Source organism: Brassica napus, chromosome A3 (genome assembly GCF_020379485.1).
Source record: "Brassica napus cultivar Da-Ae chromosome A3, Da-Ae, whole genome shotgun sequence".
Classification (NCBI taxonomy): domain Eukaryota; kingdom Viridiplantae; phylum Streptophyta; class Magnoliopsida; order Brassicales; family Brassicaceae; genus Brassica; species Brassica napus.
Window position 1 is genome coordinate 25814360 of NC_063436.1, and position 22583 is coordinate 25836942.

At 36.0% G+C, this 22583-nt stretch overlaps 4 protein-coding genes across 4 annotated transcripts; 3 read left to right on the forward strand and 1 right to left on the reverse strand.

The window, feature by feature from the left end:
• Nucleotides 1-2820: 2820 nt before the first annotated feature.
• LOC106440534 (probable polygalacturonase) lies at nt 2821-6432 on the forward strand. Its single transcript, XM_048762917.1, has 6 exons — nt 2821-3276; nt 4954-5074; nt 5151-5325; nt 5404-5474; nt 5541-5787; nt 5857-6432. The coding sequence occupies exons 1-6, from the start codon at nt 2872-2874 to the stop codon at nt 6317-6319; spliced, it is 1482 nt and encodes a 493-aa protein (XP_048618874.1). The 5' UTR covers nt 2821-2871; the 3' UTR covers nt 6320-6432.
• Nucleotides 6433-16046: 9614 nt separating this feature from the next.
• On the forward strand, nt 16047-19345 carry LOC106365412 (L-arabinokinase-like). Its single transcript, XM_048762921.1, has 5 exons — nt 16047-16402; nt 16493-16600; nt 16684-16752; nt 16857-16940; nt 17049-19345. Exons 1-5 carry the CDS (start codon nt 16298-16300, stop codon nt 17127-17129), a joined length of 447 nt encoding a protein of 148 aa, XP_048618878.1. The 5' UTR covers nt 16047-16297; the 3' UTR covers nt 17130-19345.
• LOC125607207 (disease resistance protein RBA1-like) lies at nt 17508-18137 on the reverse strand. The gene is made up of 3 exons (XM_048777066.1): nt 18127-18137; nt 17688-17936; nt 17508-17631 (listed from the first exon to the last, which is right to left on the reverse strand). The coding sequence occupies exons 1-3, from the start codon at nt 18135-18137 to the stop codon at nt 17508-17510; spliced, it is 384 nt and encodes a 127-aa protein (XP_048633023.1).
• A 434-nt stretch (nt 19346-19779) lies between the features above and the next one.
• On the forward strand, nt 19780-21814 carry LOC106440533 (protein ROH1-like). Its single transcript, XM_013882228.3, has one exon. The coding sequence runs from the start codon at nt 20309-20311 to the stop codon at nt 21437-21439; it is 1131 nt and encodes a 376-aa protein (XP_013737682.2). The 5' UTR covers nt 19780-20308; the 3' UTR covers nt 21440-21814.
• Nucleotides 21815-22583: the final 769 nt, after the last annotated feature.

Genomic DNA, 22583 nt, shown 5'->3' on the forward strand with positions numbered 1-22583 from the left:
CCCTAAACTTTAAACTTTACCCCTTAACTCTAAACCCTAATGTTTAGATTAATTAACTTTAGAGGTATAAGTGTATATTTACTTCTTTTGATAAAATATTTTAAGTCTATTTTAGTCATTTTTATTTTTAAAGTTTATATTTGTGACAAAAACTTTTTTAAGTCTATCCTAAAGAATTTTTTTTTATTATATATTATCAAAAGGTTTAGTACGATATAAATATTCTTTTCCTACATTACCCATATAAAATATGAAACACACTTTTGTCATTAAACAAAAACGGTAGATCGATTATTTTCAGAAAAGTAAGGAAAAAACTAATGCATGCGTCGTAGTAAAGTAAGGAAATAATCGAAGTGGCGTAGCAGGTATGCATTATGTGCTATGTTTATATAGTTGCTACTTGCTACTCCAATACACATACACACATATTGTATACTATGTGGGTACACTTTTACTTTCTTTTAACTTTGCGTCGATATTGGCAGCCGCCTGTATTCGTAATATTAATAATTAATTGATTGTTAAATGAAATGCATTATTCTTTGTGATAACTTTAATGCACTTAAAGATCAACGTAGCATCCCACTATCTTCATTCACCACATTTCAGAAAATTACAAATATGAACGACTACTTATTGTTATTTCCGGATACATCTTAAGTCTTATTACTTCTTATATACTATTCATGCCAAACAATGTAGTTGTTAAAAAATAAACTGATATCACCCATTTTTATCCAGTATTTTTTTAGATCAGTTTTTCGTCTACTTCTAAGTGCTGACTAAAAGCATACACTTTCTCAGCGGAATTTCGAGGTGTTGATTTGAGGTATTATATGACATCAGATTTATATCTCTGCTCATTGCGAAAATTATAATTTTAAATACTATTAAATTAAATACTGAATCATATAAATTTTGATAGTAAATCTATAGAAACATATTTATTTTACCAAAGTATATCTGATATGAATATTATTAAATTTATTTAGAAAATAATAAATCGTTATGTCCCATATAAATTAAAAACTAGCTGAAATTTTTGCAATTTTTTGCAAAATGAGAAAATGTATTAGTAACCATCTCACAACCCATTATGGTGGAGATAAGTTTTTTTTTTCTGTATTGTGAAAATATCCTCCTAAAAAATTTAATTTATAATTAATCTAATGACACACATATAATAAAAACGACGTAAATATAAAGATAACCTACACTTCACTAGAATAGCTTTTGACGTAAAAAAAAAACCCTACACTTCACAAGACCTTTTTGGACATGATATTAAAATTGTTAATTTTCATAAATCTAGCAGACTTAACACCAAAAAGGTTTTAACTTTTAACTTATACCCCTTAACAATATCATTGCAAAGCGTTTTTTCCTCGTAGGCTAGCAATGAATTTTTTTTAAGATGCCAATTTCGGATTTAATATTGAATTTCCCATAAAATAGCATGCTTTAAATAAAATTGTTTTTCTAGATCATTTTGGTTAGAATGATTTAAATAGAATATCCAAACATGTATTTAACACATTTCTATTCAAGATTTGGTAAAAAACTTGGAAGATGCAACCACTAACTTCCATAATTTGGTTTACAAAAGTATAAAGTTGCTCATTCAATTAATTTTTTTACCCATCATAATAGGTCTAATGGTGGTTCGGTTAACGTCTCCTTGCAGGAGATAATTATATCTAAGTTAGTTTCGATTAAAAACTATCTATACTATTATTTGCGAAGTAAATTTTTGCAACGGAGCTCTCACGTTGAAAGTTAAGAGCGGTTAATATCTATACTACCCTTAATGAATTTTATATATGATTTATTATATAATTAAAAACGAATTTTTATTAATAATATATTTTTTTTAAGATAATTCTTATGTATTTTGTTGTTATCTTAAAACATATTTTTCAATTATAAAAATAAAAAGTAAGATATAAAACAATTTATAATAAATTAAGTGGTTAAAGTCAATGTTACCCAAGTTAGAGCGGTTAATATCTATACTACCCTTAATGAATTTTATATATGATTTATTATATAATTAAAAACGAATTTTTATTAATAATTTATTTTTTTTAGATAATTCTTATGTATTTTGTTGTTATCTTAAAACATATTTTTCAATTATAAAAATAAAAAGTAAGATATAAAACAATTTATAATAAATTAAGTGGTTAAAGTCAATGTTACCCTTAATGAATTTTATATATAATTAATTACATAATTAAAAACGAAATTTTAATTATAATATTATATTTTTTTTTAATAAGATAATTCTTATAAATTGTGTTGTTATCTTAAAAAATGTTCAATTATAAAAGTTAGGAAAATAACATATAAAAAATTCAAAATTAAATATTAATCAATTAAATTTGTATAAAGATAATTTTTTAAAATATTTCTAATATGTGAATGTTTTCTTTTAAAATTTCTGCACAATAATAAACATATATATTTTAATTAAATTTTTTGTCATATATATATATAATTTGATGTTTGATTTATTTTTTTTGAAAATATAAATAATAAGTTATCATACTGATTTTTGAATTAATAAAAAATAAATTAATAAATATTTTTAAAATAATTAAGCCCGCATGTGCGGACAAAACACCTAGTTTTACTTAAATTAAAAGTCTATTAGTATATCAATAATTAAATATATGATTGAATATATATATATATATAACATTTTTTAAAATATATATAACGTATAACTTTTGAAAAGTTTATGCTGTACGAAATTTAAATTATTTATGTTGGGGTCCGGACCGTCCGGTCACTTATAAATATAACTCTTCCATTCATACAACAGATAATAATAATCCAATTTCATTTCTCCTATCCTAGAAAACTGCCATGGGAACCTTTCTCTCCACCGTCGGTTTCCTTCTACTCCTCCTTCTCAGCCACTATGGTGGCTTAACCGGAGCCACCGATGCCGAACATAGCCTCAGAGCCACCGATTCCCATACTCATCGCCACCGACGCCACCACGGTCACCGTCGCGGAGAAGAGTTTGAGTACTCAGCCTTATCTTGTAGAGCTTATTCAGCGTCTCTTGACGAGTTCGGCGCCGTAGGAGACGGTGTGACCTCAAACACGGCGGCGTTTCGCGACGCAGTGTCGCAGCTTAGCCGCTTCGCAGACTACGGTGGCTCATTGTTATTTGTTCCCGCTGGACGGTGGCTTACCGGAAGTTTTAACCTCACCAGCCATTTCACGCTTTTCCTCCACCGTGATGCTGTTCTCCTCGCCTCCCAAGTAAGCTTTTTTTCCCTCCATCATATTAACTATTATAGAATTATATAATTAACTAGGAATATTCCCCGTGACACAAAACTCCACAAATGTCATTGATGAATATATTTCTTTCCTGTTGTAAATTTGTTGCTGTTACATTCATACATACACGTGAGATTGTTGGCCAGCTTCTGATGATATATGGTTGGGCCATTCAATTTATGTTTTTGTTTCTTGGTGAATTATTAAAACTTTTAAAGTAGCACATATTGAAATTGTAATTAACAAAAGCAAACTATTGATTAGTTGACTAAAGTTTACAAAAGCAAAAAAAGTAACGAAGAGTCATTAACAAAAGCAACAAAGTAATGAATAGTATAAACTTTAGTTGACCTATAAGATTAATGACCATTTCGTTACTTTTTTGCTTTTGTAAACTTTCTACTAAAAGCAAACTATTGATTTGGTTTAAAATGCGTTTACTCTAAAAGTAGAGGAGAGTTAAGCAAAGACGACAAAATAGGCAAAGACGTAAAGTTAGTGGGGATCGTTTTAAGAGTCTGCGACCATTGTTAGGATGATGTCTCACCCGTACATTTCAATTCCATCTCTCAGCCAACAGCCACAACCTACTTTTGGGCCTTGGTCTAAAATAATAGCTTTATCATTTCCACCATATGTGACCGTTTTGAAAAAATAATCATGTAAAAACTTTCTGACCCTAGTTGTAAAATTATAGATTAAGAAAATCTTATATATTAAATCAGAAATCACAACCTTGATTCATGTGTGATTTTTAAAAAAATGGACATATTCCTAGAAAGTCATGTTACATTTAATTTCTAATCTTATCATTTAAATTTTAGGTCTACCAGAAATTTTTATTGGGTTATCAATAATTGGATTTAAACAATAGATGATTCATTGGATTTATAGATAGTATAAATTAAATAGATATAATTTAATGTTGTAATACTATAACTCTATATGTTAAATATTTAAATATTTATCGATGTTAAATTTTAAAATTATAAAGATTTTTTTTTTAAATAACAAAAATCATATTATCTAACAATGATTACTACCTTAAACCAATGAAAACCAAATTTCAAACTATATAGTTTATTTTAAAAATTAAACAAAAATAAATGTTTAATTATTTACTCGATAATATAAATCTATGAAGCAAAAATTTTAATTTTTTAAAAAAATTCTAAATTTGTGAAATGTTACAATATCTTTGAATATGACAATAAAAAAATATTTTACTAATCTTTATATATATAGTTACGATTTTAATAATGAAATAATAATCCGAAAATATATATATAGAAGAAGATACAAATACATGTGAAAGTTTGAAATAATATATTCAATGAAAAATATACCGTAAACTTATTATGTTTTAAAAATTGATAGACACACATATATTATAATATATACTAATTTAGAATTGAAAATAAAATATTTATATAAAAATAAATGAAAACAAAAACCTGCGCGATTGCGCGGGTCGAGATCTAGTGTAATATTAAGATCTTAGTTATGTTATTTAGTATTAGTTTTTCATTTTTTATAATAAAAAACTAAGAAAAATAAAGTCGAATATAGTTAAAAGTTCATGTCTAGTGTCTAATAATAAAGTTTGCCTAGTTCTAAGCTAATTATAAAAATTCTTTATCCTTACGTTATTTGTAGGAAGAAAGTGATTATGAAGTGATAGAGCCATTGCCTTCATACGGACGAGGGAGAGACACAGATGGTGGAAGATTCATCAGTCTACTTTTCGGTTCAAACTTAACCGATGTGGTTATCACCGGTTAGTAGTTCAATTAGTGCCAAATTGACAGAAATACTGAAATTTTCCTAATTCAAATTGAGCTTTATTTTGAAAGGTGAGAATGGGACTATTGATGGACAAGGAGAGCCATGGTGGGGAAAATTCAAGAGAGGAGAACTAAAGTACACAAGACCATATTTGATTGAGATTATGCATTCTAACGGAATCCAAATCTCTAATCTCACCTTCTTGAATTCGCCTTCTTGGCATATCCACCCGGTTTACAGCAGGTAAAAAACTCACCCGGTTTAACAACTCGGTTACCAAATTCTAAACCGGTTTTGTTTATCTTATTTAAACATGTGCAGCAACATTGTTATCCAAGGTTTAACAATATTAGCACCGGTCACCGTACCAAACACCGACGGGATTAACCCAGGTACAAAACCATACCGGTAACCGGTTTAGAAAAATCTGGCTGAAACTCAATCCGGTTTATTTTTAGATTCTTGCACGAACACGAGGATCGAAGATTGCTACATTGTCTCTGGTGACGATTGTATCGCCGTGAAGAGTGGATGGGATCAGTATGGAATCAACTACGGCATGCCAACGAAACAGCTCTTGATCCGACGGCTCACATGCATCTCACCTGACAGTGCTGTCATCGCTCTCGGTAGCGAGATGTCCGGTGGTATTGAGGATGTTCGAGCTGAAGACATCGTCGCCATTAACTCTGAGTCTGGAATCAGGTATGTAACCAAAAAACAAACCTGTTTAGTTTGGTGTCGGTTTGATTAAACCGGAATCAAAACATGCAGGATTAAAACAGCGGTTGGACGTGGAGGGTACGTGAAGGATGTGTACGTAAGAGGTATGACGATGAAGACAATGAAGTATGTCTTTTGGATGACCGGGAGTTACGGTTCGCATCCAGACGAGCATTATGATCCGAAAGCCTTACCGGTTATTCAGAACATTAACTATCAAGACATGGTCGCAGAGAACGTGACCATGCCGGCTCAGTTGGCTGGAATAACGGGAGATGAGTTTACTGGGATATGTATCTCTAACGTGACCATCACGCTTTCTAAGAAACCTAAGAAAGTGCTCTGGAATTGTACGGATGTTTCTGGTTATACAAGTGGTGTGACTCCGGAGCCTTGTCAGCTGTTGCCGGAGAAGCAACCGGGGACTGTTGTGCCGTGTAACTTCCCGGAAAGTCCTATTCCTATTGAGGAAGTGAAGCTACAACGTTGTTACACCAGAAGAAGGCACATGTGAAGATGACAACGTTTTATTTTATTTTACAAATACGTTTCTTGGATTATAAGTAAATGTTTTATCAAATGGGATGGATGGACTTTATTGAATATTATACAAAAGTTTCTTAAATATTCTTCTTGATCATTAGAGGAAATATAAAGCAGAGGCTTAACGTGAGACCCAATTAACCAGAGAAGTCTCTTCAAATTTGCTGACACCGGAATGATGCAAATCAAAGCGCTACACAGTAACAATACCTAGCGCACGTCAAGGGAAGCCACAAAAGTTTATTTAACAAAATTTAGGTTAATGAAGACCTTTTGAAGGAATTTGAATATAGAACCAGATTTTCAAGAGATTAGTGTGTCCTTTCAGGCTCAGAGAAGCAAGACCATTGGGCATCTCTTGGAAGTTTTCAAGGTTTAGAAGACTCTCAGCCTCCTTTTGCATTAAACTGCTACATTAAACAAATGACGTTTTAGTGTGGCATTTCTTTGCTACTTGATGTACGATTTCACGTAGACTTAACTCTCTCCCACCAGTTCTTCTATATATTGAAGTAGTTTAACTCTCTCATTTTCTCACTCTCATACCAAAATACTTTGCTCTCTCTCTCTCTCTCTCTCTCTCTCTCTCTCTGATCGGTTGTGTAAGAATGTCCGATTCACATAGCCTTCAAGATATATTTCACGAGACAAATGCTGGTAAACTAATCCCCTTAACCTCATTTTGTAAGCAATTGCCAATAGATTACGCATGAACCCAGTCAACATAACTTCTTATATATGTTTTAATAAAATATAATATTAAGCAAAACCTTGTCTCACTTTTGTCATGAGAACTTATAAGGTTTTTTGTTGTCTTTTATTGTTTTTTTTTTGCAGTCATAATAGCCATCCTGCAGAAGTCCGTCCTTCCTACAGAGAAATTGAGCACGAACTTTAGTCTCTAAAGTCGAAGCACCAACACGAGGTATATTACTTGATAAAAAAGACTTCAAATCAACACCCTGTATAGTCATCATACCATAACTATAAGTCCATAACTATCAAAACAGAGGAATTTCTAGCAAACTAACACTACAAGAAAACAGCGGTATTCTAACGGACGTTCCAACGGAAAATGAATTCCTCAGAATATACCGAGGCATTTCCGAGGAAATTCCGAGGAAACACAAAATTTTGCTTCCTCGGTATTCCGTCGGAATATTTCGACGGAATTCCGAGGAAAATTCATCTCGTCGGAATATTCCGACGGAATACCGAGGAAACTAGTATTCCTCGGAAAAAACCGATGAATTCCGAGGAAATATTATAGACGTTAGAGAGCCGTTGGAGAGCCGTTGGGGGATTTTAAAAATTCCGAGGAAATTCCGACGAACTAGCCGTTTGCATCGGAATTCCGTCGGAATTTCCTCGGACCGTCGGCAGGATTTCAACTATAAATACAAGCACCCCTCTTCCTCTTCATTCACTCCATATCTTCATCCTCCCTCTCACTTTCTTTACACACGAATTTGATTCATAAAAAACATGTCTTCTTCAAATTATTTTCGTTCTTGGATCGATCGACCTCATTTGGATCCGAACACGAGATTGCTTACGGAAGAATACCAACAAGGTATAACCGAATTCATGGGGTTAGTTCACCGACAACCGGAAGCAAAAACAGGTATGTTAAGATGTCCTTGCTCTAATTGTAAAAATAAAAAAGTTATTAAAGAATGGGATGTTTGGACTCATCTATATTTGAGTGGGTTTACACGAAGTTACAAAATTTGGTATCATCATGGAGAAACTGATTATGAACTTGGTAGTACTAGCGAACCTCAGCCAGCGGTTAGATTAGAAGATCCAATTAGAACGGATGTAGATTACGGTGTAGGTACTGAGCAGATGGTAAATGATCATTTTAGAGGGGAAGATTTACCCAATGCCGAAGCTAGGAGATTTTATGATATGTTGGATGCTGGAAAGCAACCATTGTACGAAGGTTGCAGAGATGGTCATTCAGCTTTATCATCTGCTACAAGATTGATGGGCATTAAGACGGATTATAATTTGGCTGAAGACTGTGTGGATGCGATTGCTGATTATGTAAAAGGTATTCTACCCGAAGATAATGTAGCTCCTGGCTCATACTACGAGGTTCAGAAACTCGTAGCTGGTCTTGGTTTATCGTATCAGGTAATAGATGTATGCAGAGACAACTGCATGATTTATTGGAGGGCGGATGAACAGCGGGTTTCATGCAAATTTTGTGGGAAGCCTCGTTATAAAGATACGAGTGGAAGAGTTCCAGTACCATATAAAAGGATGTGGTATTTGCCTTTGACGGAAAGGTTGCAGAGGCTGTATCTGTCTGAACGCACAGCGCAACCAATGAGATGGCATGCGGAGCACTCAACAGATGGTGAGATCAGACATCCTTCAGATGCAAAAGCGTGGAAGCATTTCCAATCAAAGTATCCCGACTTTGCGTATGAGAGAAGAAATGTCTACCTTGGATTATGTACTGATGGTTTCAGCCCGTTTGGCAAGAGTGGAAGACAGTATTCTCTATGGCCAGTCATTCTTACACCATACAACCTACCCCCAAACTTGTGCTTGCGACGAGAGTTTTTGTTTCTCTCGATTCTCGTTCCCGGACCAGAGCATCCTAAGAGATCACTTGATGTGTTTCTTCAGCCACTAATATATGAGTTGCAACAACTATGGACTCAAGGTGCTGAAACATACGATGTTTCGTATAAAGAAAACTTTCAAATGCGGGCAGTACTAATGTGGACAATAAGTGATTTTCCAGCATATGGTATGTTATCTGGATGGACAACGCATGGAAGGCTATCATGTCCATATTGTCAAGATAACACTGATGCTTTCCAACTAAAACACGGAAGGAAAACGTGTTGGTTTGACTGTCACAGGAGATTTCTACCACCAGATCATCCATATCGTAGAAGTAGGAATTTGTTTACGAAGAACAAGAGGGTGTTTGACAGTCCACCTCCGGAAATTCGTGGGAAAGATTTGAAGACACAACTTAGAGATTTTGGTGCAGAAAGGACGCCAGACGTCGGTGGACATGAGCATTTTCCGGTAGATGGTGTTGGAAACCTACATAACTGGCACAAAAAAAGTATTTTTTGGGATCTGCCATACTGGGAGGATCATCTACTAAGGCATAATTTAGATGTCATGCATATCGAGAAGAACTTTTTTGACAATCTCATGAACACGATCCTTAATGTTCAAGGTAAAACAAAGGATAATTTGAAGTCAAGACTGGATTTAGTCGATATATGTGCTCGTTCAGAACTTCATGTTGATGAGAGTGGTAGGGCTCCTTTTCCCATATACCGACTTGATGCAGCGGGAAAGGATGCGTTCTTTGATTGGATTTCAAACGATGTGGAATTTCCAGACGGTTACGCATCTAATTTGCGTAACTGTATCGACAGAAAGGAAGGAAAGTTTACTGGCTTGAAAAGCCATGATTGCCATGTAATGATGCAGCGTCTCCTTCCGTTTGCCTTCAAGGAACTATTACCACGAAATGTTCATGAAGCAATTGCAGGGATAAGTGGTTTCTTCCGCGATTTATGCACAAGATCAGTGACTCTTGAAGGTATTGAAAATTTGAAGACTAACATAGCTGTGATTCAGTGCAACCTTGAGAAGATATTTCCTCCCTCATTTTTTGATGTTATGGAGCATCTTGTTATTCACCTGGTAAGAGAATTGGAACTTGGTGGTCCTGTGCAGTATAGATGGATGTATCTGTATGAGCGGTATATGTTCCATTTGAAGAAGATGGTGAAAAATTTAAGTAGGGTGGAAGGGTCTATAGTCGCACAGATGATCAATGAAGAAACTTCAAACTTTGCCGAGTACTACTTTCCAGCAGAAGTTCAGACCAAAAACAGAAGACCTGCTCGGCATGATGATAGAGGCGAACGGGCAACATATCATTGGAAGGTTCCAGACATTTTCACAGACGTTGGACGACTTAGCGGAAAACCAAAGGACCGTCGACTTACTGATCAGGAGCGCAGTCATTTGCAAACATATTTACTCACCAACTGCGAAGATGTTCTTCAATATGAAAGGATTTTCATGGCAGAAAAGCGGTTAGAATATAGATACGCCACAGAGGACGAACTAGAAGAAATGAAGCAGAGAGAATTTGGTGGATGGATGTTTACTTATGTGAGTGATGGTTTGGCCAGAGGTGAAACATTTGACGATTGGATACGCGAGATGGTCGTTGGACCAAACTTTGTTGTGAAGTCATATCCGAGATTTTGTACTCGAGGATATGCATTCACAACTCAGAAGAGGAGACGTTCGAGTACGACTTACGATGCTGGTGTTTGTTCTGCATCAGGAGATGATGTATACTACGGACACATAAATGAGATTTTGGAAATCAAGTATTTGGGCATGGTTGGATTGCGCTGTACTGTTTTCTATTGTGACTGGCACGACAACACTCCAGATCGAGGTGTGAGAACAGATGCATTTGGTGTTACATCAGTAAATTCAAGACGGAAGCTGCAATATTATGATCCTTTCATTCTTGCTTCTCAGGCCGATCAGGTTTGTTATATCAAGTACCCCCGGGTAAGGAACAGAGATGATCCATGGGTTACTGTTACAAGACTCAACCCGAGAGGCCGAGTTCAGGGAAGTTCTGAGCTGGAAGACCCACTACAACCAAGCACATCCGGCAACTTAAGTGCAGCAGAAGATTTAGGTGGAGTTGGCCTTGTAGTCGATTTAACCGACTTCGGAGAAGAAGCCGCCGTTCACGTAGAGGATGAACCAGTGATTGGAGAGTTTCACCAAGATCCAGATTCAGATTCATCTGGTGATGACGACTCGGAAACAGACTAGCGTCGACCTTTTTTTTTTTTTTTTTTTAAAGGAAAATTCCGAGGAAATTCCGAGGACAGATAGGTTTTCCTCGGAATTTCCTCGGAATAGATCTTCTCGATTGAAAACCCAAAGTTCCTCGGAATTTCCTCGGAATTTTCCGAGGGAATTCCGAGGAACTCTTTATGTTCGTCGGCATTTCCTCGGAAAATTCCGAGGAAATTCCGAGGAATTGGGGATTTGATTATAGATTCTTTTTCCTCGGAATCTCCTCGGTATATTCCGAGGAAATGCCGACGAACATAAGGATCTCCTCGGAATCTCCTCGGTATATTCCGAGGAAATTCCGAGGAACTTGGGGTTTTAAATCGAAAACAACGTTTTACGGATTGAATAACACGTATATAACCTTCATTAAGTGTCATAACCAGATTATGATGTTTGGAACTATGAACTTTGGTGTTTTATCCAATAACAAACACTTTTACGATTGCATGAACGAAAACCACACAACATAAGAGAAACACTTATACACTTTAATAAACGGTAAAGGGAATACTTACAATTATTTTTGAAATTGTGTTATTTCATGGTTTATGATCATCTATACAAAGAATCCTCAATGGTATGCATTATAATTGTATAAGAAATGAAATACGGCGAAAATAATCGATGTTTTAAAACCCCAAACCCTGGTTCCTCAGAAATTCCTCGGAGATTACCGAGGGTATTCCGAGGAATCCTGGTTCGTCGGAATATTTTCATTTAACCGGCGACTCCACCGTTCTCTCTCGCGTTTTTCCGGCGAATCTCCCCTAATCCTCCCCCATAATCATGTAAGAACCCCATCCCACTCTTTTAGGTTAGATTTGTATGGTTTTTAAGTAGATTTGATGATTTTGGAATGAGATTTATAGATTTTGTTAGGGTGAATGGTAGATTTGTGTAAAATCGAGTTTGATTATGTATTTCACTTGATTTGAATTTTTTTTTTAGTTTTTATTAATTTTGTGGTTATAAAAATCGAATTTGAAATTATATATATATATTGAAAACGTTTTTTGTATATAAAATCTATTTTTTGCATTTTAAATTCATTTATATATTTATTAAACATTTTTAAAATCTATAAAACTTTTTTTAAGATTAAAAATCATTTATATAATATTTAAAAACATTTTTTTTGTGGTTATAAAACGTTTTATGTATTTTATATGTAAAATATAAATTTCTATATTTATTAAACATTTTTAAAATCTATAAAACTTTTTTTATTAATTATTAAACTATTTATATTTTTGTGATTAAAAACTATGTTTTTTAACTATTTTTTATTTAAACTGTTTTTTTTAATTAAAATTATTAGAACTAATTTTTAAATATGTTTTTTTTTTAATTTACAGGTCTAATGATGATCAGATCCGGCCTCGCCAGCGTCGTAGCCGGGGTGGTATGGGGAGCCAGTCTCGGGGTTCTTCCAGCCATGTTCAGGATTCCGTTTCGCCCCACAGCTCATACCATACATCTCCCTCTCCATTACTCGCTCCTGCTGCTCCCGCTCCCGCTGCTGCACCCGCTCCTGGTCCCGCTGCTGCACCCGGTCCTCCGGGAGTGATGAGGGTTGCGGAGTTGGTTCGACAGCCCGGTCGTGACCATCTTCCCTATCTCACTGAGTATCCACATGGACATGGTCAAACATGGTAATTTAAACTTTTATTTTTTAAACTATTTTTTATTTAAACTATTTTTTTATTAATAATTTATTTTTTTTATTAGGTTCAACCGATCCGGGAACGGGATCAGCGCATGGATCAACCGTATGATGTACTCGGCCCTCGACAGCGGACATCCGACTTTCACTCACTTCCCTGTCGAGAAGCAACATCTGTGGTTTCGTCAGTTTGCGGTAAGTATTCTAATTTTTAAATTATATTTTTTATATTATTAAAACTATTTTTTGTAATTATTAAACTATTTTCTATATTTATTAGACATTTTAAATATTATTAAAACTTATTTTTGTAATTATTAAACTAATTTATATATTTATTAGACATTTTAAATATTATTAAAACTTATTTTTGTAATTATTAAACTATTTTTTAATTATTAAACTATTTTTTATTTATTAAAACGACGATTTTTGTAATTATTAAACTATTATATTTTTGTGCTTAAAAACTATTTTTAAACTATTTCAGCAAGAATTCAACTGGAATTCCGATGATACGCTCTCTATCTATCACCATTTTGTCCATAAAGTTATGGACAACTATGGGAAGCAGATGTACGAGTGGAAGAAGAAGTGGGAAGTAAACAAGGTAGTTTTTAATTTATTAACAATTTTTAATTTATTAAACTATTTTTAAAATTATTAAACTTTTTTTTTTAAAATTAAAAGGTCCCAAAGTCGATGAACGACACGGTCTGGAAGGAGTTGTGTGCGCATTGGGATAAAGAAGAGACGAAAGAAACTTCTTCCACCAACTCCAACAACCGCAGGAGCGACCGTAAAGGAAAGGGCATCTACAAGCATAACTTGGGTGCTCAATCTATTGCCACTCTGGCGGATCGCATGGTAAGCTCAACCGCTTTTTCTTCAATTATTTAAGTTTCAGAATTTTATTTTTTTTGCATTTTCAAATTTCTAATGTTTGTCTAATTTATTTTTTTTCAAGGCGGAAGAAAATGAAGGCCACCCAGTTGATGATCTCGCCCTTATGAAAAGGGCGTATACCAACAAGAAGACCGGCCAGATTGATGATGGTCTTGTGAGGGACGTGGTCGACCTGGTCCAAACTCAGGTGTATGACGAAGTGTCTCAGCTTCAAACCGATGATGACGATTCGACGGCCTCGACCAACTTGTCTCGGGTTCGAATCAACGAAATCGTTGAATCGGTAAGTTTTTTTTTTTTTAAAGTTCAATTTAATTATTTTTTGATTTTTATTTTATCATCAATTTAAATTATCTAAACTTGGTTATTTATATTTCAGTCGGTTCCAAAGAAAAAGGGACGTTTGGTCGGTTTGGGTCGTCGCTCCCGGTCGGCTGCTCCTTCTTCTGCACCACATGCGTATGTTGATCCAGAAGTTCTTACGGCTCAGCTGAAGGACAAGGATGATCGGATATCTGCGTTGGAGACCCAGATGGCAGCTCAACAGGCGGGCTATGAGACCCAGAAGAGGCTGAACGAGCAGATGATGGAGATGATGAAGAGGATGTACCCGAACGAGACGTTCCCGAACATTCAAGACCCGTAGTTTTTTTTTTTTTCCAAAAACTCTGAATGTTTTATTTAAATTTGAATATTATCTACTATGTTTTATTTTATGTTTTATTCAATTTTAATTTTAAATTTTAAAAATTTTAATTTTTAAAAATAAAATTAATTTTAAAAAAAAAAAAATTTTTAAAAAAATAAATTTTTTCAAAATTCCGAGGGAATGTAGTTCCTCGGAAAATTCCGAGGAACTTTCTCCCCTCGGCAAATTCCGACGAACTTTAAGTTCCTCGGAATTTTCCGAGGGAAAAAGTTCCTCGGAATTTTCCGAGAAACTCCACTCCCTCGGAATTTTCCGAGGGAAGAAAGTTCCTCGGAAAAGTCCGAGGAACATTTGTTCCTCGGTATTTTCCGATAAACATTCCGAGGAATATTTCGTCGAAACTTCCGAGGATTGGACCATCGGAATTCCCTCGGTATTTTCCGAGGAACCTTCCGACGAACTTCGTGTCCTCGGAGTTTCCTCGGAATTTTGTTTCTTCGGAATTCCGTCGGAATTTTCCGACGAAATTCCGAGGAAGTATGAAATTCCGAGGAGATGTTTCCGAGGACTTGTTTCGTCGGTATGTCCTCGGAATAGCGTTATTCCGACGACATACCGACGATTTTTTCCCTCAGTATCCCGATGTTTTCTTGTAGTGTAAAGATGAATTTCAAGAGTCATAGACAGAAAAAGACCTGAGTGTAGGCTATGAGCATGTTGCATTTCTTCAGTGCAGAGTAGATGATAATGCTCTTAGTATAGTGATCAAGTTTGTCCCAGTTAAAGATCACTGCAGGATTTGTTTGCTTGCACATCATGTGAAGAGCAAGCAAGTTTATAGCCTTCTTAATGACTCATTTCCTTGCGTATGGAGGCTTTTAATATTCATATGAAACTGAAGAGAGTTTGCATGTGGAGAAATCTCGAAACAGTTGCCACCCTTCATCGTCCAGATTAGATCTTTCCATGCAAAGCCAAACATGAAACCTGTTCGAAAAAATCTGTCAAGATTCTCAGCTTCTGGCGCCTTTGTCGTTGACAAGTGGAGGAGCTCGTTTAATTGATTGACATCCAACACTGTCTGATTTGATGCTTCTCCCTGCATTGTAGTTAATTTCAGTTCAGCCACCATGTCATATTCTAAGACAAAACAAAAACACCTAAATACAATTAAAAAAAAGAGAAAAAGACCAAAATAGCACTAAATTAAGTTTTTGTTCCCAAACTAGCACTCAAGGCCAAAAGTCACAAAAATAGCACTCAAAGAGTGGGGCTTAGGGTTTAGAATTTAGGGTTTAGGGTTTAGAATTTAGGTTTTAGGGTTTAGAGTTGAGAAGTGAGGTTTTGGGGATAAGATTTCAAATTTTGAAAATTAAAAAAATTTAAATTTTTCAAAAGATAAAATGCTATTTTGGTCATTTTTAGTTTTTGAGTGCTATTTTTGTGATATAAACTTAGAAATGTGCTATTTTTGGAGATTTGCCCAAAAAAAACGTAGGCGGTAATTAAGGACTTTACATTAGAATCTAGATTAGTGCAAAGGGGAAATATATTTCAGAACTAAGAACACACCGTATATATTTTTGGAGTAGTATTATTGTTAGAGCGTCCGCAACGGGGGGTTCATCCCAAATCCTTAACGCTAAAGCATATGTTAGTTTTAATAAAATAATAATATTTAGGCTAATAAACGTAAGGATTGGTCCGTCATTAGGAGGTTTAAGGACTTGATCCTTGTGGTACGTGGCCGAATTTGAGTGGATCGTTTGTTAAAGCTGGAGATTTATTAGTTCTTTAGAATCAGTCTTCTTCTTCCCCTCAGCGATCGTCGGAGAGATATTTTCCCGTCGAAGAAAATGAGGATTGACGATAACGAAGGCGTCTCAGCTTCCAGCAAGCACCTGGTCTTCGCTTACTACGTCACTGGACACGGCTTCGGTCACGCCACCCGCGTCGTCGAGGTTTTCCTTCTCACTCTCTCTCTCTCTCTGCATCATTCTTATCTGTGACTACTGCGTTAGTTCGATCGTGGCTAATTTGTGGCAATTCAGGTTGTCCGTCACTTGATCGCGGCCGGGCACGACGTTCATGTCGTCACCGGCGCGCCTGATTTCGTCTTCACGTCCGAGATTCAGTCTCCTAGGCTTAAGATTCGAAAGGTTTCTATCGATCATTTACTTGCTTACTCTTTCAATTGTTTACTGGAAACATAAGGATATATTGATTAATTGGCGATTGTTAGGTTCTTTTGGACTGTGGAGCTGTGCAAGCTGATGCTCTGACTGTAGATCGTCTTGCCTCCTTAGAAAAGGTTTTAACTCATGTGATCACTTGTAAATGATTATTGGTCTTATCTTGATTGCAATTTCCAGTTTATGAGCTTTACACTTTTCTGTGATGCTGCGTCTTCCACAGTATGTGGAAACAGCTGTGGTTCCTCGAGCTGAAATCTTGAAAACAGAAGTGGAGTGGCTTCATTCTATCAAAGCTGATTTCGTGGTAATTAACTTTTTCTTTTTATACAATCTCTCGGCCCATCGTTAACTTATCTTGGACTTTTGCTTTGTAAAATTCACCTGGAGAATTTTTTACGTTTGTTAAACACAGGTGTCTGATGTTGTCCTCGTAGCGTGCCGTGCAGCGGCTGATGCTGGCATACGTTCTGTCTGTGTCACCAATTTCAGGTGACGTTTATTAATATCCTACTTTCAGTTTTGGTGTGTCTTGTTTGGCCTCCTGAAGTCTTGAGCGTGTTGTAGTCCACGTTCACAACCTAGCTTTTGTTATCAAGTGTTCAACTCCCCTGTTTTAGAAGAAAATGTTTATAGTGAAAATATAGTTACAAATTGATTTTCTCCGATGATCGAATTGAATAGTGCAAATTGGTTTCACGCTCAGCTTGATCCTTGAAGTTAGACTTTCCATTGATTCATGATTGACCAAAAATTTGATGCTGAATGGTTGAGCTAGGATTCAATGTAGGTGACACCATTGCACACATCATTTTTAATTACAATCCTTAACTATTCAAAAAGTAAAAAAAAAAAAAAAATTAATATTCTAATCCTAAGGACTCGACCTCCCAGCCTCACTGTTGCGCATGCTCTTACTATCTTTCAATGCGATTCTGCGTAAAAGCCCATTAACCACTTCCACAATGTTCTTGATGAAGTCCAACTCTGGAATCGAACTGCAAAACATAAAGTGTAAAGAAAAGATAAATACTCTTTAAGCTTCTAATCATACCTATTTTCTCTATAAGACAATCCAATTGTTTCAGCCACAAACTTCAAAGCTTTCTTCCATCTCAAGACCCTAAGACGTGGATGCTTCTTCTGCAAGTTTGGGAACGGTTTGCCAAAATCTCCGGTCTGTTTCTCAACGTGGGAAGTCTTGACCTTATAAAAGACGGGTATCACGAAGTCAAGTTGCTTCCTCAACAAGCAATTCCTTATCTCAGCGAGCTCGTCCAAGCACCACCGTGACTCCAAGTAACTGATGGAAAAGATGACGATCACGTACGATCCGAGAGTTTTTGATATGGTTAAAGAGATCCTTTAACCGTTCTCCCGTTGCATTGCTGTCCGTGAACACATTGACGTTGCTATCTTTCAGATGATGTTTGATATGTGGCACTAGTGTCAGCCGCAGGTCTTTCCCTCGGTAACTGATGAACACTTAAGACCTATTCTTCATCTCAGACAACAGTTTTGGATCTCTTTTTTCTTGAGGGTGATTTGAGGAAAGTCAACCAAACAATCTAGAAACTGATTAAGCTCGTTGTTACTTAATTAGCAAACTTTTAATTGTAGAAGTTGAAAAATCACCAGGTCATCACTAGCTAGGAAGCATCATTTGCATGATTTTTGTATTTTTTAGAAAAATATGTTATCGAGTAGTTGACCAAACCTAAATAAAAAAAATGTGACACATTGTACATGCATATAAAATAAGCTTATCGTATTGAATTTGAAAACATCAGGAAATGTTATGATATGATAAATCTTTGGGAGTGTAAGTGAAGTGATGGTCAGGGCCTTGTCACGATTTAGCCAGGCCCATCATTTAAAATGTTTATCCAACTAACTTATTGAAAATGAAAACATCTCCCAAATCAAAACTTATCTCAAGTCATCATAAATCTAATCGTTGCTTAATTAGTTAACATTCTACTCACACCTTTGCTTTTGGATTGAGACAGCAGATATTATCCAAAGCCAAAGAGCGCACATCTCATAACACTTGTAAAACACATGCAGCCAATAAAATTGCACATTAAACCCTTTTCAGTCTGCCGTTAGTCTTTGACTACATCTGAACTGGATAACAGAGTATAAACTAATCTGATTGTTTTTATTAGTTCTGCTGTTTCTCCTTCATCCATTAAATCCCTCTTTAAATTCTAAAAGAACGCGTTTTAATATTTTCCCTTTTTTGTTATATCGAACGCGTTTTAATTCATTTTCGTGGTTGTCATGTGACTGCGAAACAAAATAACAATAATTAGAATGAAGCTTATTTGTCGCTTTTGAATTTCGATTGGTAAAATGCTTTTGTGACAATCATACGATTGTATTGGTTGGGAAATATGCAGTTTCGTTCTCTATTCATGTATTTAGAAATGAAGTTATGATATTGATTGGGACTGTACGCGTCATTTGTGGAAAGTTTATATCAATGATCACTTTATACCGCCATGTGAATTGCTCATAAGCGGTAATTCTAGGGAAAAAGTATAAAGAATTAAAGTGATGCAAAAAGTAGTAAGTGGTTTTGTTCTTTTCCAACCGTCATTAACGGTTAGTTTCACCGACCAAAGTAAATGACACTTCAAATTATTGCGAAGGACCAAGGTCTCTGAATAAAATATTTTATGCGCTCATGAACACTGAAACTTTTTTGTGTCAACAAATAAATACATCAAAATAATTTGAATAACTAAATGAGTCAATTAGCTAAATAACCACAAAGAAGTTAGAAATTAGTACTCCCTCCGTTTTTTTTTATAAATGCATATTCTGAAAAAAAATTGTTTCAAAACAATACATTTTTTATATTTTCAATGCAATTTTTATCAACTAATAATAAAAAATTATAAAGTTCAAAAACATTAATTGCATTTCAAAGTTTTATTAGTTTAAAAATATAGGAAATATAAAATTTTAAAAACTATGCATTTATAACTAAAATGTGAAAAATTCTAATACATATATTATTTTGAACAGAGGGAATAGTTCTTAGTCTAGAAAAATATAATGTCACGGCTACATCATTTGTGTTGAATTTGAAGATATTTATATAAAATTGAAATTTGAAACTAAAATAGCAGGCAAATGTGACGGCTACATCCTTTTTGTTACGTTACAATTTGAATTATCACGGAGGAAGATTTATAACAGAGATATTTAAATTCTTTTAACAATTCAGACAGTTTGATCTCCGAGGTAATGTTGTTTATAGTGTTCAGAATATTTAACTAGATAGGGATCCTTCTGAACTTTTTTTTTACAAGAATATTTAATGAAGTTTTTAAAAGTTATCAACAAACAACATAATAAACAGTTATTTTAAAAATTTAAATATTATTTTATCATCACTTGTTTTTTTTATTTATAAATTTTTACAATATTCTTATTTTTTTGTCCAATATATTTTGATGATACCTTACACAAACTACCAAAGACGAATATTCTCCACTCGGCGGATGCTACTTAACATTAAAAAAGAGTCTTTCGGACAAGACATGTCTTCCACCATTTCACTTCCTTCTTCTCCCAAAACCCTTTTTCAAAGTTCTCTCCTTTATCCCCGGAACCAAAAAAAAAAAGAACTCACTTTTATCTTCGATTCACCCACACACTACTCCAATGGCGCCGCCAACGGAACTTCAAGGCTCCTCCTTCCTCCGCCGAATCAGCATCCGCCGCAACCAGATCGTCTCCATGGACGTCTCTCACGACCAACACCTCGAGGAACTCGAGTACTTCCAGAAACACGTCTCCGATTGCCTCTCTGAGTTACTCTCCCCACCTCCGCCTCCTTCCTCCTCCTCCTCCTCCGCCTCTCAGCCGTCTGATCCGATTCTCTCCATCCCTTGGATGAAGAACCTCCTCGACGTTTACATGTCCTGCGAAACAGAGTTCAAAGGGGTCCTCTCAACGGCCCAGATCTCAAAGTCTCCGTCTTTAGAGAAGGGCTTGCAAGAAACGCTCGATCGGATTTTGAAATCGCTCGATATCTGTAACGCCGTAAGTAACGGCATTGATTCCGTTAGTCAGAGCCGTCGTCTGGCGGAGATAGCCGTCACGGCGCTTAAACAACGGCCGTTATGTAACGGAAGCGTTCTTAGAGCTAAACGCGCGTTAACAAGCCTCCTCGCTGGGTTAAACGCCGACGGAAAAGATAGAAACGGCGGAAGTAGTAGCCGTCGGACAACGTCACGGTCGTGGTCGTTTGGACAACGCAGTAGCGTCCACGTCAGCAAGAACTGGTCCGCGACGAAGCAGATTCAGGCGATGGCGGCTACTCTGGTGCCGCCACGTGGAGCAGAAGCCTCTGGAGTTTACATAATGAGCAGCGTTATGGTTCTTGTGATGTGGGTGCTAGTCGCTGCGGTTCCTTGCCAGACAAGCAACGTTATCGCGGCGCCTTTGCAGCTTCCGAAACACCAGAGCTGGGCTAGCGCCGCGGTGAACATTCAGGAGAGGGTTGGCGAAGAGATCAAAGGGAAGGAGAAGCGTTTTGGTGGAGGGATGATGGAGGAGATGGTGAGGATGGAGAGGGTTGGGCTGTCTTTGTTGGAGTTCACGGAGAGGTTTAGGTTTCCGGCGGAGGAGGAGGAGGAAGTGGCGGATAAGGTGGAGGAGATGGATGAGATATGCCGGGGGATGGAAGTGGGGTTGGAGGGTTTGAAGAGACAAGTGAGGGAAGTGTTTCATAGGTTGGTGAGAAGCAGACTAGAGATTGTCTCGGTGCTTGATCAAGCTACTGCAATCTAGTTTAGTATAAAAGCACTAATCTTTGAAAAAAAACTTTTTGATGTGTATAATCTACATTTCGTATACATACACACATATATGTTTGGTTTCTGGTATATGAAAACTCAAAAACTCTAGATTAGTTTCCTGAGGCCTGTTATTCTCCTGACTTGTGATTGTTTCCAGAAGGTTCTGTTTGTTACCGGGTCGGTTTGGTCCATTAGTGTCTGAAGCAGGTTGTTGATGTGTGCTCTTTTGAATTTATTGCTATTTGCCACCGTCAAGTTTGGCAGTTGTTTCTGATGAAGCTTCTCTGTGATTTTGTTTTTTTCTTGGCCTGTAAAAAAAGAATCAATGATCGTTTTATGGATACAATGAGCAAGCAGTGATTTGATTGGATAGGTGTTCTTGTTCTAAAGGGATCTTACTCTCTCAATAGGTCAGTGGATGTAGTCTGTGAATCATTGGTCTCGTCTTTGTCTTGCTTATTATTACCTTTGATTTATAAATGATTGGAGATTTTAGTTGTAATATGTAGCTCTTCCATGCACTTGCCATTTTAATAGATGATGACATTTTCAGGAAAACTTTAAAACCTTAAAGTCTGCACTCATCTCTGCGTCCGAGACTGTGAATACATCGACAAGAGTCTGAAGAAACTCTGCCGAAGCCTTCATGGTTTTAGCTGAAGCTTTCTTGGAAAAGTGAAATCTAGTTTCATTTCTGTAGTGGCCAAGCTTAAAGTGGGCAAGCTTAAAAAATGATATTCTTTGCAAGAATATATGAAAGCTCTCTTGAAACAATGGGAGATTGAAATGTACAAAGATTGCTAGTCACCACATTTCTTGCGACGCAAGCATAGTTTCTGCACCAGCAAGTCCACTAATATATAACTGAAATGTACTAAATGAATTCATAGACGTGATATTGGACGTTTATCAAGGGAGAACTTGAGAAGTGAAGTAAAGCCTACTTAAATAGATTCCCAATCATGAAGCATCCGAGTTGCAGAAGCCAACGAGCAAGGTCCCTATACACCTCACACCAGCTCTCAAGCTGTTGAGAGATGTCAGTGACGTCATCTTTGAAGGCGATGTAATGTTTTTTCATCTGCTCTGTCTTGATGCCCTGCTTCAAAGGCCTCCATAGCTCGAAGAGGTTTTGT